This window comes from Bactrocera tryoni, chromosome 1, assembly GCF_016617805.1.
Source record: "Bactrocera tryoni isolate S06 chromosome 1, CSIRO_BtryS06_freeze2, whole genome shotgun sequence".
In the NCBI taxonomy this organism is placed as follows: domain Eukaryota; kingdom Metazoa; phylum Arthropoda; class Insecta; order Diptera; family Tephritidae; genus Bactrocera; species Bactrocera tryoni.
Genome location: NC_052499.1, coordinates 79,751,413 through 79,765,272, shown reverse-complemented (window position 1 = coordinate 79,765,272; position 13,860 = coordinate 79,751,413). Strand labels below are relative to the sequence as shown.

Here is a 13,860-nt window from a genome sequence, read left to right as displayed (position 1 = left end):
TTTTTTGCTCATAGTAGTATTTTGGATTTTTTCTTATTTCTCGTATATTTTTGTGTTGGAGTTGTGTAAAAGCTGTTCAAAAAGTTTCATTAAGTTTAACGATATATAAACGAACATAACCTATATTCATTTATGTTTGTAAATATTTACAAGTGAATACAAAAGTGTTTTTGTACGAAGTATAAAAAAGTGAATACTCGCTTAATATAATGTTATAAATTCATTAAAAAATATTTTTATATAAAAGTTTTAAATTCCAAAAAGTCTTGAAAAATAAATTTATAGGAATATAATGTTTTATTAAGCTCAACTACGGGTGTTTATAAGTGGGTAAAATTGTTGAAACGCTATTCTTTTGTTTTGGTAAGGATTGCGGGACAAAACTGGGTAAAATTCTATGAATTATTTGTTTAGAAAAAAATGTGCTAATGTTAATAATTGAAAAAATCGTAAATTTTAATCGAAAAGAACTTGAAACTATCAGCACTAACAGTTTTTGTAGAGTTGTGGTATTGCAAGTGTTTTTCATCCGTGTTAGAAGCGCAGAGCCTTCTGACTTACGGCGTTCACATAAGATATGAACGTGTTTTTCAGACGCTTGATAGCTACAATTAATCAATTAGAGGAAAGTAATCAACGATTAGGTGCGAAAGTATCACAATTGAATAATAAAAGCAAATAGTTTAGCAGATGAATTGTAAATATGCAAAATGCTTTTGGGATGCAATGCAAATTTAACGGGTACTGGTTTTGAGGAAGGTGATAACTAAACAATGAATAATTTCAGTATTTCTGTTTTAAACTGTTTGATTGATCTTGATGATATACATATTTTTTTTTTCTAAATAGTTAAACCTTCAAAAAAACTCTTAAGCATGTTTGGTCTGAGTTCACCAGTGCGGGAAGTTAATGCCTTGCTAAGTATCGAAAATTATGATTGAACTCGGCTGAAAACACCTAAGAAGAAAGTGCGTTGAATATTAAAAATTTAAACTATAAAATAATATATACATTTATATTTCCGTTAAATTTTAAAATCTATTAACATTTTAAATATTTCCTGAAAGCACTTTTGACTGAAAATTAAAGATGCTTATGGAAGTTTAAAATTTTCGGATTCAAACTTTGAAATTAATATATTGAATATAAAAATTAGATTTAATTTTATTACGAAATATGTTTTAGCATGTTATCGAATTGTTTCAAATGCTGATGAAGTTACAAAAGCTTTTTATGTCTTAACTTCACAAGGGAGTTTTGATTGAAAGGATCGAGCGAGAAATTGAAGGAGTATTTCATAAAATGCGATATTAAACTATATACATATACATACAGAAATGTTTCGAAAATCAATGAACGAACTTAAATATAGAATACTACCTATGACAGAAAAACTATCGACTATCATAGAAATAATTTTATCGAAAAATATCGAAAACTAAAAGAATGTTAACTATTTTTTTAAAGATATATAAAAAAGTTGCAGATAAAGGGTGATCCGAGTTGTCATGTTATTTTCAGTACTGTTTGGCATTTCATCATGGAAAGATTTACGCTTGAACAAAGTTTACAAATCGTTCAACATTATTACGAAATTTCACGTCCTGTAAAGACTGTGTTTCGCACGTTTCGCTCAACTTATGGTGTAAATAATCGGCCTATTGAGTGTACTATTCGTAACACCATTACTCATCTTGAGAACCAGAATTCATTATTAACAACTTGGCGCATTTTACGGCGAGATCTTACATTTAAAGCGTACAAAATACAGCTTATGTAAGAACTGAACCCGTCGACTTTCCCAAACGACATCGCTTCGCTTTATGGTCTCTTGAAAAGTTCTAAGAAGATCCGACGATGGCTATGCAAACAAGCCAAATTGCCACATTTGGGACGAAGAGCAAGCTGAAAAGATCCGAGATATACAACTTAATCCAGAAAAAAACAACGGGTTCTTCAAAAATGATGTCGGTGAGAACGTAAGCGTCAATGGGGACCGTTATCGCGCTATGATAACCGACTATTTGATGCCTGAAATTGAAGCTCGCGAAATCGGCAACATTTGGTTTCAACAAGACGGTGCTACTTCCCACACATACCATCAATCAATGGATTTATTAGGAGAAGACTTCTGTGAGCAGATAATTTCAAGTTTTGGGCCGATCGATTAGCCGCCAGGAGCGTGTGTTTAAAGTCTTTGCAGACAACTCCGCTTCGATTCAGGCCTTGCAGAAAACATCACGCGTGTCATTCGCCAGTTACTAGTCGAAATGCTGGAAAGAGTCATTGAAAATTGGACTCAACGGATAAACCATCTGAGACGTAGCTGCGGCCAACATTTCAAAGAGATAATCTTCAAAAAATATATGCCAAAAAATGTTCTTTTGAATGATAATGAACATTCGTCATTAAATTAGAAATTGATGTGATGTTTTTTTTTTTTAAAGCGCGAAACCTAGAAATGGATCACCGTTTATAATTGAAATATAGAAAAAATGTTTGATAAGCAAATAGACTTGCTTTTGAATTTATTCCAACGATAGTTACTAATTTGGAAGAGTAATCTTTACGTTCCTAAGAATTAAGTAATAGTATAAATGCCGTCATTCCGACATTCCAGCGAAAGCTCAGCTAAAGCTTTTCCAACAGTAACAGTCGATTATTAAAATGATAACTCTTCATTACCAAAGCTTAAATTTAGTAATTCATAATGCGTTGTAATAAACAAATGTGTATGATGTCTTGTGTTTCCTACTATACTTTGGTAATAATGTTTTAAAGCTACTGATTATTTTAAATAAATGCTTTTAAGCTTAAATAGAGTTTCGAGTTAGCAATATATCATATGTGACTGGAAGGTTACCTTAAACTTGGCATCGATTTGCCTTTGATGAGATTACTCGCCGGTTCTCTAGTGATCATAGAAGCCGAGCGTGAGAGCTTTTTCTCACCGGTGTCCAAACTGCGATGATATTCCTAGCGGTAAGCGCAAAACTCAGTTAGGTAAACAACAATTTCATTGAGTGTAGTTATATATGAGTATTTAGCAACAGTAATTGAACTTTCAATATACGAGTAATTAAGTAAATGGTATATAACAATAATATAAGCAAAATAGACATTTGGGTAATAATTTTCAAAAGGTGTAGGTAAAGCTTAAGTTAAGAGGCAGTGGGAGCATCTTTAATTACAAAAAAATTGTGCGCATATTTTTTAAGCAGCTTATTTAATAAAGATTATTGTGCCATAATATTGTTGGTTAAAAAACAAATAAATCTAGGGCGTTTAACATTGAAACATTGAAATCAAAACGCAAAACAGCACAACCAAAAACTTCAAAGTTCAATCTTACTGCATGTTGCAGTGGTCTCTTGCCATTAGCAGAGCTTGTATCTAGGCCTACTTTTTCAAGATTCTTCTCGGATTTCGAGAACATTTTCGTTTCGACGAATGCGCGCAAATCCGCCATTTTGACGCGTTTCTTCTTCTCACTGCCGCGCCGCTCCGCTGTTGGGCTGGACTCTTCTGCAATAAAAGAAATCGCAAGCGGACAATAATTGGCCAATTGTACAGTTATTATTTGTTTTTCAACGTACCAACTAAGCACGCTGTTATGGAGGGTTCTGGTATCTCAATATAGTCCTTGGCTACCGAACTGCTCGGGCTGTCACGACTATTGCTGCCCGGTCCTTGGTATAATGAAATCTCGATTTGTGGTATGGGTAGCGAATTAGAGCGTTTACGTGGTTGATTCAACGTAATAGAGGCCTCTTCGCCGATTTCACTTAGACTACATTGTAGACAAACGTTTTAGTTACCTTGAAATTTAAGCGTTACACTCATTAACATACCGATTATACATGTACTGCAGGCTCCAGAAAATACCCTCCTCCTGCCAGTGTGAAATGAAGAGACAACGCAGCACGGCCACATCTAGAAAGGTGGCCGCCGATACGTCCACGTGCACGCTGTCTGATTTGTCCGACTCGGTCTCCTTCTCCATCGAAGGACTGCGTTTCTCCTTAACTGAAGCGCCACGCATTAACTCTTGCTGGTCGAATTCGAATTTCGTTGCTGGTTTATCTTTGTCTCGTGAGTGTACCGACTGTCGGCTGCCGCGTCGACTTTGCGATTGCTGTTGCTGCAACAAGCTCGCGTCGGCCTGTGAGAGACATGCGACAACTTTAGAACTCCAAAAACTGTTGTGAAGCAAAACTTACCGTGAAGAACGAGTTATCCATAAGATGTGGTGCAGAGGGTAAACGAAATATTACTACACGTTCATCCTCCACGCTTGACGCCTCTTCTGGTATGGTCTCGGGAAAAGCGAATTCTTTTGGTGATGAAACCCATGAATTCTACGAAATGTCCAATATTAGTTGGGGTTGCAATTAGTGAAGGTATATTATAAAAAATATTTGACGAGAGCTTACATCTTCGTCTTGCCTCGTATGCTCGGACTGCTGACTTTGTGGCGAGTCGGGTTTCGGCGATGTGGCTTCATCAACATTAGATGATTGCTTACCTAGTTTGTTTATAAGTTATTGTCTTTGTATTATACTTGTATATCTTTCCTTTTCTATTTTACACTTACGTCCCGGAAAGACATCTGTGGAACCTTTTGGTGACGGTGCGCAGAGCAAATTACGCGCTTTCGGCTTTACAGGTGCCGTAAAACACGGCGCTCCTGGTGCACGATTATCCCACATACCCTGCCACAACTTAATGCCGTTTTCCAACCGAAAATTCTGGAAATCAGACTCTTTCAAGTGATGTATAATGGGCGCAAACAAGTAGACGAAGAGCTGAATGTTGAAAAATATACTTATATAAGTGTGTATTCACCCTTTGATTAAATTAGTATACCGTTATTGTGGGCACCGAAAACAAATACTGCTCCATCGACTTTTGTTTCGGTGTCTCATCGCCTAAAACCTCATTACCACCCTCATCGTCGGCACATTCCTCGGCTGCATATAGCAATATCCATTGCATTGTGTAGAGCAATTTGGTTTCTACGGGACCAATCGCCTGCATATCCTTGACACGATTGTGCAGCAATGCGGCTACACAGTGCATAACGTGTGGCAACGCTGCTTGCAGTAGACGCCAACGTGGTATGTCGCCCAGCGCTTTGGTGAGCGGCGGTGACAAGCCGAATTGTATATTTTGTACGAGTACTTTTTCGAAGGACTGTTGGTTATCGTAGTGAATGGGGGGAAGAGTGTTTTTGTTATATAAATATTTGGGAAAGTCATTAAATGAGGTTGTGGCAAAGTTAGAAGAGCCCTTGTTTGCTTTAGTAACTTTATTAATAACCTTAACAAGTTTTTTACAATTCGTATACAAATTTATTGAGAATTCAATAACTGTAATTGCATGGTTTGGAAATTGAGGTTAAGTATTTTTTAGTTTCTCAAAAGTCACATAAATTATAATTTATTGCATGTTGCACATAGCAACTAGAAATTGAAATCTCTCGTTTTTCGAAAAACATTTATTTTTAGTTAACAAAAAGTTCGTCTGAAGACGCCGAAGCTCCAAATACCGTTGAAAAATCCTCCTTAACAACACATATAACGTTCTATCGAGCTGTGTGAAAGATTACAAAGAAAGAAAGCCCACCGTCAACAAACTGATTGGACCTTATCAGTGTGGCTTTAGACGTGGAAAATCAACAATCTTGGAAATTACCCTTGAAAAGAGGATCGACACACACCATCTCTTCATCGCTCTGAAAGCTTAGTTAAGATCGGGAAGGACCTATCCGATCAATGCGATGCCAAAAGATACTTCAGACCACGTGATTTTCTATCGGGCGACTTCTTCTATCTAAGTACTCTACTACTGGTCTATGTCGATGGCATCGACATAATTGTTCATAACAACCGCGCGGTTAGTGTTGCTTTCTGCAGGTTGGACAAAGAAGCGAAGCAAATGCGTAGTAAAAGTTGTAAAAATGTTTATAAATGTAATTCTACGGACTACTATTCAAAAGTTATTTTTTTACCACCGAATATCTTTTAGAAACAAGGGCGCTTCTAATTCCTGTATACAAATTTATTACCTTGCAAGCTTCTTTCGATTCCTGGTGCGCGAATTGCGTCAAAAGGAGAATGTAATTTATTATTATTAAAAAATTAAAAAGGTTTTATTTGTGATAAGTGGAGAAAGGCTAAAATGCAACGCGTTAATTCAAATCAAGGAAGTACGCGTCGATATTTAGGAAACAATCACAAAACACTAAGGATTTCAGTGGTGCATGCATAACAAAAACAAAAAATAAAACAATAAAAATATAGAATATTTAGAAAACAAGTTGTATATATAAATATAATGCATTATTATGGATGGGAATTATAAGGAAGCACACTATAATTTTACAACCAAAGTATAAGTAAATATTAAAGTATAAGTTGACATGTACATAATCAACAAAATATACATATATAGTACATATGTGTACATATATAGTATATTATTAGCAATTTGAAATATCTATGTATGTATTTAATAACAAATAATAAATAATGTTTTATAGTTTAAAGGACTAACTCGGCTATAACTGCGTAAGCCAGTACAGAGGAGGAATAAAAGAAGAATTTAAAAAACTTAACTAATATTTGATAATATTGCTTATACACCTTGCAGTCATTTAATTATTATATATGTATATATTTATTATTTTTTACGAATTAACGAAAAAATTTTAAAACTATAAATTGCCGGAATTTATCTTTAAATTTTTCTATTCTGCTCTAGAAATAAAAAAACGTTTTTGGTTTTATATTTTCAAAGATTAAGGGGCTATATTAGTGTGACACTTTCAAACATTTCTTTTTTTGCTTTTTCGATAGTTACTATATTCAAAAATATCCTGTGACATCGGCAAGGTCGTATCATGAATAGTTTTTGAATGGCAGCGTTCTAAACAGCGACCGGTCAGAGGTGTAATATACATACAAGTAAGTGAAACTTTAATGCGTTTTTCTCGAAACGACATTTTTCAAAATTGCTGACATCATAACGAAAAATTGATCATCGACTTCAAATTAAAACTGGGTATAGTTGAATAAATTTGGACAATGGACTTCGATCTTTTTGATTGATTGAAAATTTTCAATTTGTAATTTTTTCAAAATTACGCCATTTTCTTAGTTTTTGATATTTTTCAAAGATCGTAGTTCATTGTATAGAAAATATATTTGAGTTTAATAAACATTTTGAATTTTTTCGTTTCAGCTACTCATTCGACCGGAATCATGCCAGCAGTTGAGGCACTTTTTTTCGGCATTTCCGCAGACAGCACATAACTCCCTTATTTTTCAATATTTTTGGAAATAAAAAAATTTAGTATAGCTAAAGACATACGTCATTACGTCCACAGAACGTCGAAACATTCAATCTAGTACTTTCTTTTAAAAAAATTCACGAAAATCCCCTAATTTTTCATGCGTCACACTGGTATAGCCCCTTGGCTCTTCAAGCATATGTCTAAGTCAACTACTAAATACGTCAGAGACATTGAATTTATTGGAGCCAGTGTGAAAATTAGACGATCGGCGTGGCTCGGCACCCTTTTTGGTGCAATCACATACCTTATCGGCAAAAATTGTTCAAATCCAAACACAACTGTTCAAGCTTCTAGGTACCGAATATGTAGACCCCAGTATATATATCTGACTTTTAACCGAAAATATCTGTCAATGTGTGTAGTATACAATTGAAATTCATAGAAAGTCATTTCCTGGCAACAGTAACTCTGTGTATCAAAAATGTGTTGAGTAAAATATATAACATTGAGCGAAAACTTTACCTAGCCTCTATATTACTGATATCAGGATTAACGAACATCCGACTGACTTTAGTCCATATGATATGTAATTTCATTTGATGTACCTTAATGAAACCCAAGCAACATTTTTTATTTGAGGTATATATAATTGCTTAGATTCCCGATCATCTGGCTGACGGTTTACATCTTAAGCGGGGAGCCTGCTTTAGGAGGCTTAAAAAAGGCAGTTTTTCGTTTTTTTTTTTAGGATAGAAAAAAACAAGCTAATGTAATGAAATTTTTACATCATTTTATTACATATTTAAACTTACAAAAAGGACCTTCCTCTTCCTCAAAATACTCATTTTGTTGAAGTTGATGGAGTATACGAGCTGTTCGAGACTCTTTGCTGTCGAAAGACGAACGACAGTTTTCCCGATTGACGCGCTGTTTGTCAACGTTCTCAGCAAAGATTTTGCATTGTATGCCAATGAGCAAAACTAAACAACACAGACTGTTGATGCCGCAACTTAGAAGCAAATACAGACATAAATATAATGGGTACCGTTATAATGCGTCCCCATGTATACATTTGGGGTATTTCGAATAAAGGGAGGAGCACGAACTCTATAGAGCGGCTGCAGCTGCCCGAACGCACGTATACCTGCTCGGCGCCCGACTGCTTTTAGTGCTGTATCTTCGAAAATAATCCGAATTGTCTTTCCAAAATTGACAGACATATTCTTAGATATATTAGGAACAGATTTAAACCATAAAAAAAAATCGATTTCTTGAGCCTCCTAAAGCAGGCTCCCCCCTTAAGGTATTTCCATGTCTTTGAGTTTTGCAAGTTGCAAGAGTATAAAATGTTCGGTTGCACCCCAACTTAGCCTTCTTTACTTGTTTTAGTTTCAGACTGCTACGTGTATATGGTCACGTGACAGTTTTTAGAGAGTCTTCTTTAAAGACTTGGTTTTGTCTGTAACTTTCCATATTGCCAAAATTTGTGACATCTAGATTAAGGTTTTCCCAAGAGGATAGTTTAGGAATATCCAAAAATTGATAACCAAAGTATCTAGTTTCTCTGATCATATTTATTATATGATTTGATTTTTTTGGGTATTTTCTTCAGTAAAACTATCAACAACGCTCTCATTTGTGCGGAGTTATGAAACCGCTGACTGTCTGTACTGTATTTTCCAATAATTATAATTATAATTACATATTAGTTATATTACTAGAGTTTTAACCGTAAAATAAGCATAACATTGAAGAAAAGAGATAAGGAGTATTATAAATATTCTTTAACTAATGTCAAGTTCAGTCGTATTTATGATGTTTGGCATTCAATCGAACCTAATTTAGCTGAATTCATTAATACGTATATTTGACAGACAGTTTAAAAAGTATGCTAATATAAATTTCAACTTTTCTGGCGTATACAATGGTTTTTAAACCGAAATTTGTCTTCGAAAACATATTGTATAGAAACAATGTTTTTGCATTGTAAGCAAAAAAAATTACAAAATTCTTCAACTTTTTTGAATTTGTTTGAAGTTTTTTGGTAAAAGTTGGCGGTGTCACTTCCAATGTCTTTATTTGACTTGACAATATGAAAGAAATTTTATGGGCGTTAGTTCCTCCATTATGCTTTGCTTTCTCTGAGTTTCAAATTTCTTGAAAATAGCAAAATTTTTACTCAAATTATTGCTCGCATACATAGATGTACGGACAGACATCCGATTTTATATTCGAAGCTTTTAATTTATAAATTTTGGTTAGGAAAATAATATGGAAACAAACAAAGTGATGTAAAGTTATCCTTATATGTATGTATGTGTATATGTAGGTGTGCATTTATAAATGAAATTGCATGCCACACAGCTGACGCGCTTTCTACTTAGAATAAGTCATGCTTATTAAAGTTGGCATTGAAAACCGGTTTTTAAGGGCGAAAAGGTATACATATGATTTGGCTAAGTACACACATTCAACAATTAACATTTCTCTTGAAACACTGCATGTTTGTATGTTAACTTACATGATGTCCTGGTGCATGTTGGCAAAACTACATCAAACACGAGTATATGTACGTACATCACAAGTAATCACAATCAATTATGAAAGAATTGCAATTGCGTTGTTTTTGTTTTTGTTTGATACAATTATTTATTTTTTTTTGTCATTCGTGAACAGAATGAAGAGCAAAAACAAATAATATAAAAATGAAATAAAAAACGAGTAGACCATTTATTTTATACAGTTCAAAGAAATAAGAATATGTTTGTATGTTCATATATATGTATGTATTAATAATGTGTAAGCAAATAGATGTTAATAGAATTGTGAAGAATACAGTAAAGTGGTAGAAAGAGAGAAAGTTATATAAAATACGAAACAATTTGCAGAAAAAACATATATATTTATATATTACACATACATAAATTTATGTATGCGTGTAAGAATGTCTGTATGTATGTATATTTGAAGCGAGAACTGCATGAATCATTTGAAGACACGTAGAATTTTGAATAAAGACTGTTGCCAAATGTGGTAAATTTTTGCTGTTGTTGTGTTGAACATAAATAGCGTTTATTTACAGCTTAAAATTTAATTTAATTTAATTTAATTTAAGTTTAATTTAATTTAATTTTAATTTAGTTTAATTTAACTTTAATTTAGTTTAATTTAACTTTAATTTAATTTATTTTAAGTTTTGAACTTAATTTATTTAATTTAATATAAGTTAATAATCTAATTTTAATTTAATTTCTTTAATTCAATTTTATTTAATGTAATTTTATTTTAATTTAATTGAATTTCAGTTTAATTTAATTTAATTTAATTTTTTTATTTAGTTTAATTAAAATTTTTAATTTATTTTAAGTTTTGAATTTAATTTTTTAATTTAAGTTAGTTAATTAAATTTAATTTGTTTAATTTAATTAAATTTTTTTAATTTAGTTTAATTAAATTTTTTTAATTTATTTTAAGTTTTGAATTCAATTAATTTAATTAAAGTTAATTAAATTAAATTTAATTTAATTTTAATTTAATTTAATTTTTATTTCATTTAAGTTACTTTAATTTAGTTTACTTTATTTTATTTCATTTTATTTTATATTATTTTGTTTTATTTTTTTATTTGTTATATTTGTTTTTGGTTTTCTTTATAATTATTTATTTTTTCTATATACATTTGCTTTAACTATGTAGCTTTGCCGCTTAAACCGTTAGCGCCATTAGTTAAACATTTAGTGAAATTATGTTTTCGCGTTGCCACTCATTTTGTCACATTTATATACCGTTTATATGATATACCTCTTTTACACTTAACACGTATTTAATTTTAAAATTTTGCTGTTGTTTTTGTAATTTAGTAATGAAAAATATTTGTTGTAGCTAAACTCACCATGCAACTAGCCTCATGCAATTTGCCCAGTTTCGGCCTTATGAAAGGTGCAATCTGACGCCAGAGGAAGATCTGCAGTGATACTGGCAAACCCAGATCCTGCATGCCATCATCCTGATCGATATCATTCTCCTCATTGTTATTCATATGTAAATTGTTGTTTGTTGTCGTTTTGGTGACCATTATGCGGGCATCACTTTACGCTCTGTTTCGCGGCAACAATGACTTTTATGGTTGTCTAGCGTTAGGGGCGCTCAGCGGCATATTACAAGCAGCTGTGAATGATCAAGAAATGCATTGAAAGCACTTGACTAAAAATAATTGCAGACAAATGAAGCAAAATCCTGTCTCCTTACTGCCACCACCGCCACAGCAGTTTAGAAAAAGGGGACAAAGTCTGTAGCAACTGTTGCTTCTACTCACACATATACACATGCGTACACATATACACAAGAATGAAAATGCCCTAAAGGGTAGTCTAGTGCTTTTTGTGCTTTGGGGTTGAGGGGTTTCGTTTGAATGGCGCTCGTAAATCACCGGTTGGCAACAGGTGTTCGCGTGCGCCGACTCAACACAGAAATATTCATAATAAAACGCTCATAATTGCAAGCGTCTGGCGGCACTCTTGCCTCCTTGCCCCCCTTGCAATAAACGTTCCGTGTTTGTTTATGTTTACAGCTAGACAGCTATAATTGCAACCCCCAATGCAAGCTAACTGTATACATTTATGTATTTGGGTATGTATGCCTGCCTTTCATTGATAAAACCACTCGTCGACCAGCTGTGTGCTAATGTTAATCAGCTGTTCGCTTTGTTGTTGCACTGCGTTTGCTCCACTTTTAAGTTGGACGCAGACTCCGCATCTCGTCGGCGGTTGCTCCGCGTATACAGACAAAATTCAGTATCCCTGCCTAGATGTCGCTGTGGTGAGATGAAAATTTTTTCTCATATATTTTTCGGTGAAAATTTTCACTTATTACATAATCACAAGTAATTTTCACTAAATTCCAAATAAATCGCACTTTATCACCGTAATCTAGCCGCGTAGCGCACAAAACCGTTATCGCTTGTCGTCGATTTAATTGAACTTGTGCCGTGGCGCACCCACAAAGCACATAAAACGCCAGCACTTGCTGGCAGACGCCAGCGTGGAAAAATGGGTTTGGCTTCACCACAATTTGTTCACTTGAATTTTTGCTATTTCATTTGCACGCCTTCTGTAATTTGCACTTCGTTAAATGCGTTAACTTAATTGCCTCTTTGAATTGTGTAAATTTTCTAGCGAAATGCTAGTTGATTGCAGCGCTAAATGCTTCAATTGCTGGGCTAATTTTTCACTTGCACTTTTTTTTTGGTTTTTGCACAGCACAAAGACAGTTGCCGTTGTATTTACCGTGATTTGAATGTTGACAGTTTGGTGGTTCGGATGCGACTAACTGTTATTTCCATCAGGAAGAGTACGACAAGTGACGAGTGCGTTTACGCGAATTTAGGACATTTGTGAGGAAAATACAGGATGCGCATGTGAAAAGCGTGGTAAGCGCGGCTGAAAGTTTTTGTATTGAATGATAAGCAGTTTGCTGGCTCTTTTTTATGTTATTTATTTATTACTTATTGAAGTATAAGGTTTGCCCTATGAAGGATTAAATTAAATTAATTTTTCTTTATGGTAGCAATGCAAATTAAAAACTTAAAATTTTGCAACATTTTAAAATGATTCCTTTATTTTTCGAAATAATTTCAAAATTATTTTAAATTTTCTAATGATTTATTATAGAACAAGACAGTAAGTAGTAAATTTATAAATATAACCAACACTTAATCAACACTTTTTGGTTGCTTCAAAGATATTTCATGTAAAATGATCAGCAAGTTGAAAAAAATATGATTCACAGCATTTAGCGGTCCGTTCGATAAACGGAAATTTTAGTGAAAAGTGCATATTCTTGTTGAATCTGGTACAAATTTAAAACTTGCTGCTTTGTAGAGCCTTTCTTATGTTAGACCTACGAAGATAATTTTTGAAAACTAAACATAAAATCATAGTAAGATGAAACCCATCGGAAGCGAAAGATTAAATAACAGGCATTAAGGGGCTATACCAGTGTGACACTTTCAAAAAATTTTTTTTTTGCTTTTACGATAGTTTATATATTCAAAAATATCCTGTGAAATCGGCAAGGTCGTATCTTGAATAGTTTTTGAATGACAGCGTTCTAAACAGCGACCGCTCAGAGGTGCAAACATATACATACATATGTATAAGTGAAACTTTAGAAGCGGTTTTCTCGAAACAACATTTTTCAAAATTGCTGACATCATAACTCAACGATAAATTGACCGATCGACTTCAAATTAAAACTAGATATAGTTGAATACATTTGCTATACAACGGACTACGATCTTTTAGATTGGTTGAAAATTGTCAATTTGGTAATAAAAAAACCACCATTTTTTCGTAAAAAAAACTTTTTTTTTCGTAAAAAAAAACTTTTTTTTTCGTAAAAAAAACTTTTTTTTTTCAAAATTACGCCAGTTTTTTAATTTTTGATATTTTTCAAAGATCGTAGCTCATTGTATAGAAAATATATTTAAGTTTAATAAACATTTTGAATTTTTTTGTTTCAGCTACTCATTCGATCGGAATCATGCCAGCAGTAGAGGCACTTTTTTT

General features: G+C 33.3%; 1 protein-coding gene across 16 annotated transcripts in view; it reads right to left on the bottom strand.

The window, feature by feature from the left end:
• LOC120766946 (protein unc-80 homolog) overlaps positions 1-13,860 on the bottom strand; it is a 54,566-nt gene that overhangs the window by 15,517 nt on the left and 25,189 nt on the right. For 4 of the 16 annotated variants that reach the window (XM_040092698.1, XM_040092700.1, XM_040092703.1 and 1 more), the window contains exons 1-12: positions 11,187-11,456; positions 9,816-9,842; positions 6,068-6,088; positions 4,867-5,193; positions 4,595-4,805; positions 4,434-4,525; positions 4,221-4,358; positions 3,852-4,162; positions 3,597-3,790; positions 3,353-3,525; positions 2,864-2,976; positions 492-605 (exon numbers count right to left, since the gene is read on the bottom strand). In XM_040092698.1, the coding sequence (XP_039948632.1) occupies positions 492-605; positions 2,864-2,976; positions 3,353-3,525; positions 3,597-3,790; positions 3,852-4,162; positions 4,221-4,358; positions 4,434-4,525; positions 4,595-4,805; positions 4,867-5,193; positions 6,068-6,088; positions 9,816-9,842; positions 11,187-11,369 (1,904 nt within the window). In that variant the 5' untranslated portion in view covers positions 11,370-11,456. Of the gene's footprint in view, positions 1-491; positions 606-2,863; positions 2,977-3,352; positions 3,526-3,596; positions 3,791-3,851; positions 4,163-4,220; positions 4,359-4,433; positions 4,526-4,594; positions 4,806-4,866; positions 5,194-6,067; positions 6,089-9,815; positions 9,843-11,186; positions 11,457-13,860 lie in introns of those variants that run through there. The other 12 variants (XM_040092697.1, XM_040092701.1, XM_040092699.1 and 9 more) reach the window with 8 other exon arrangements.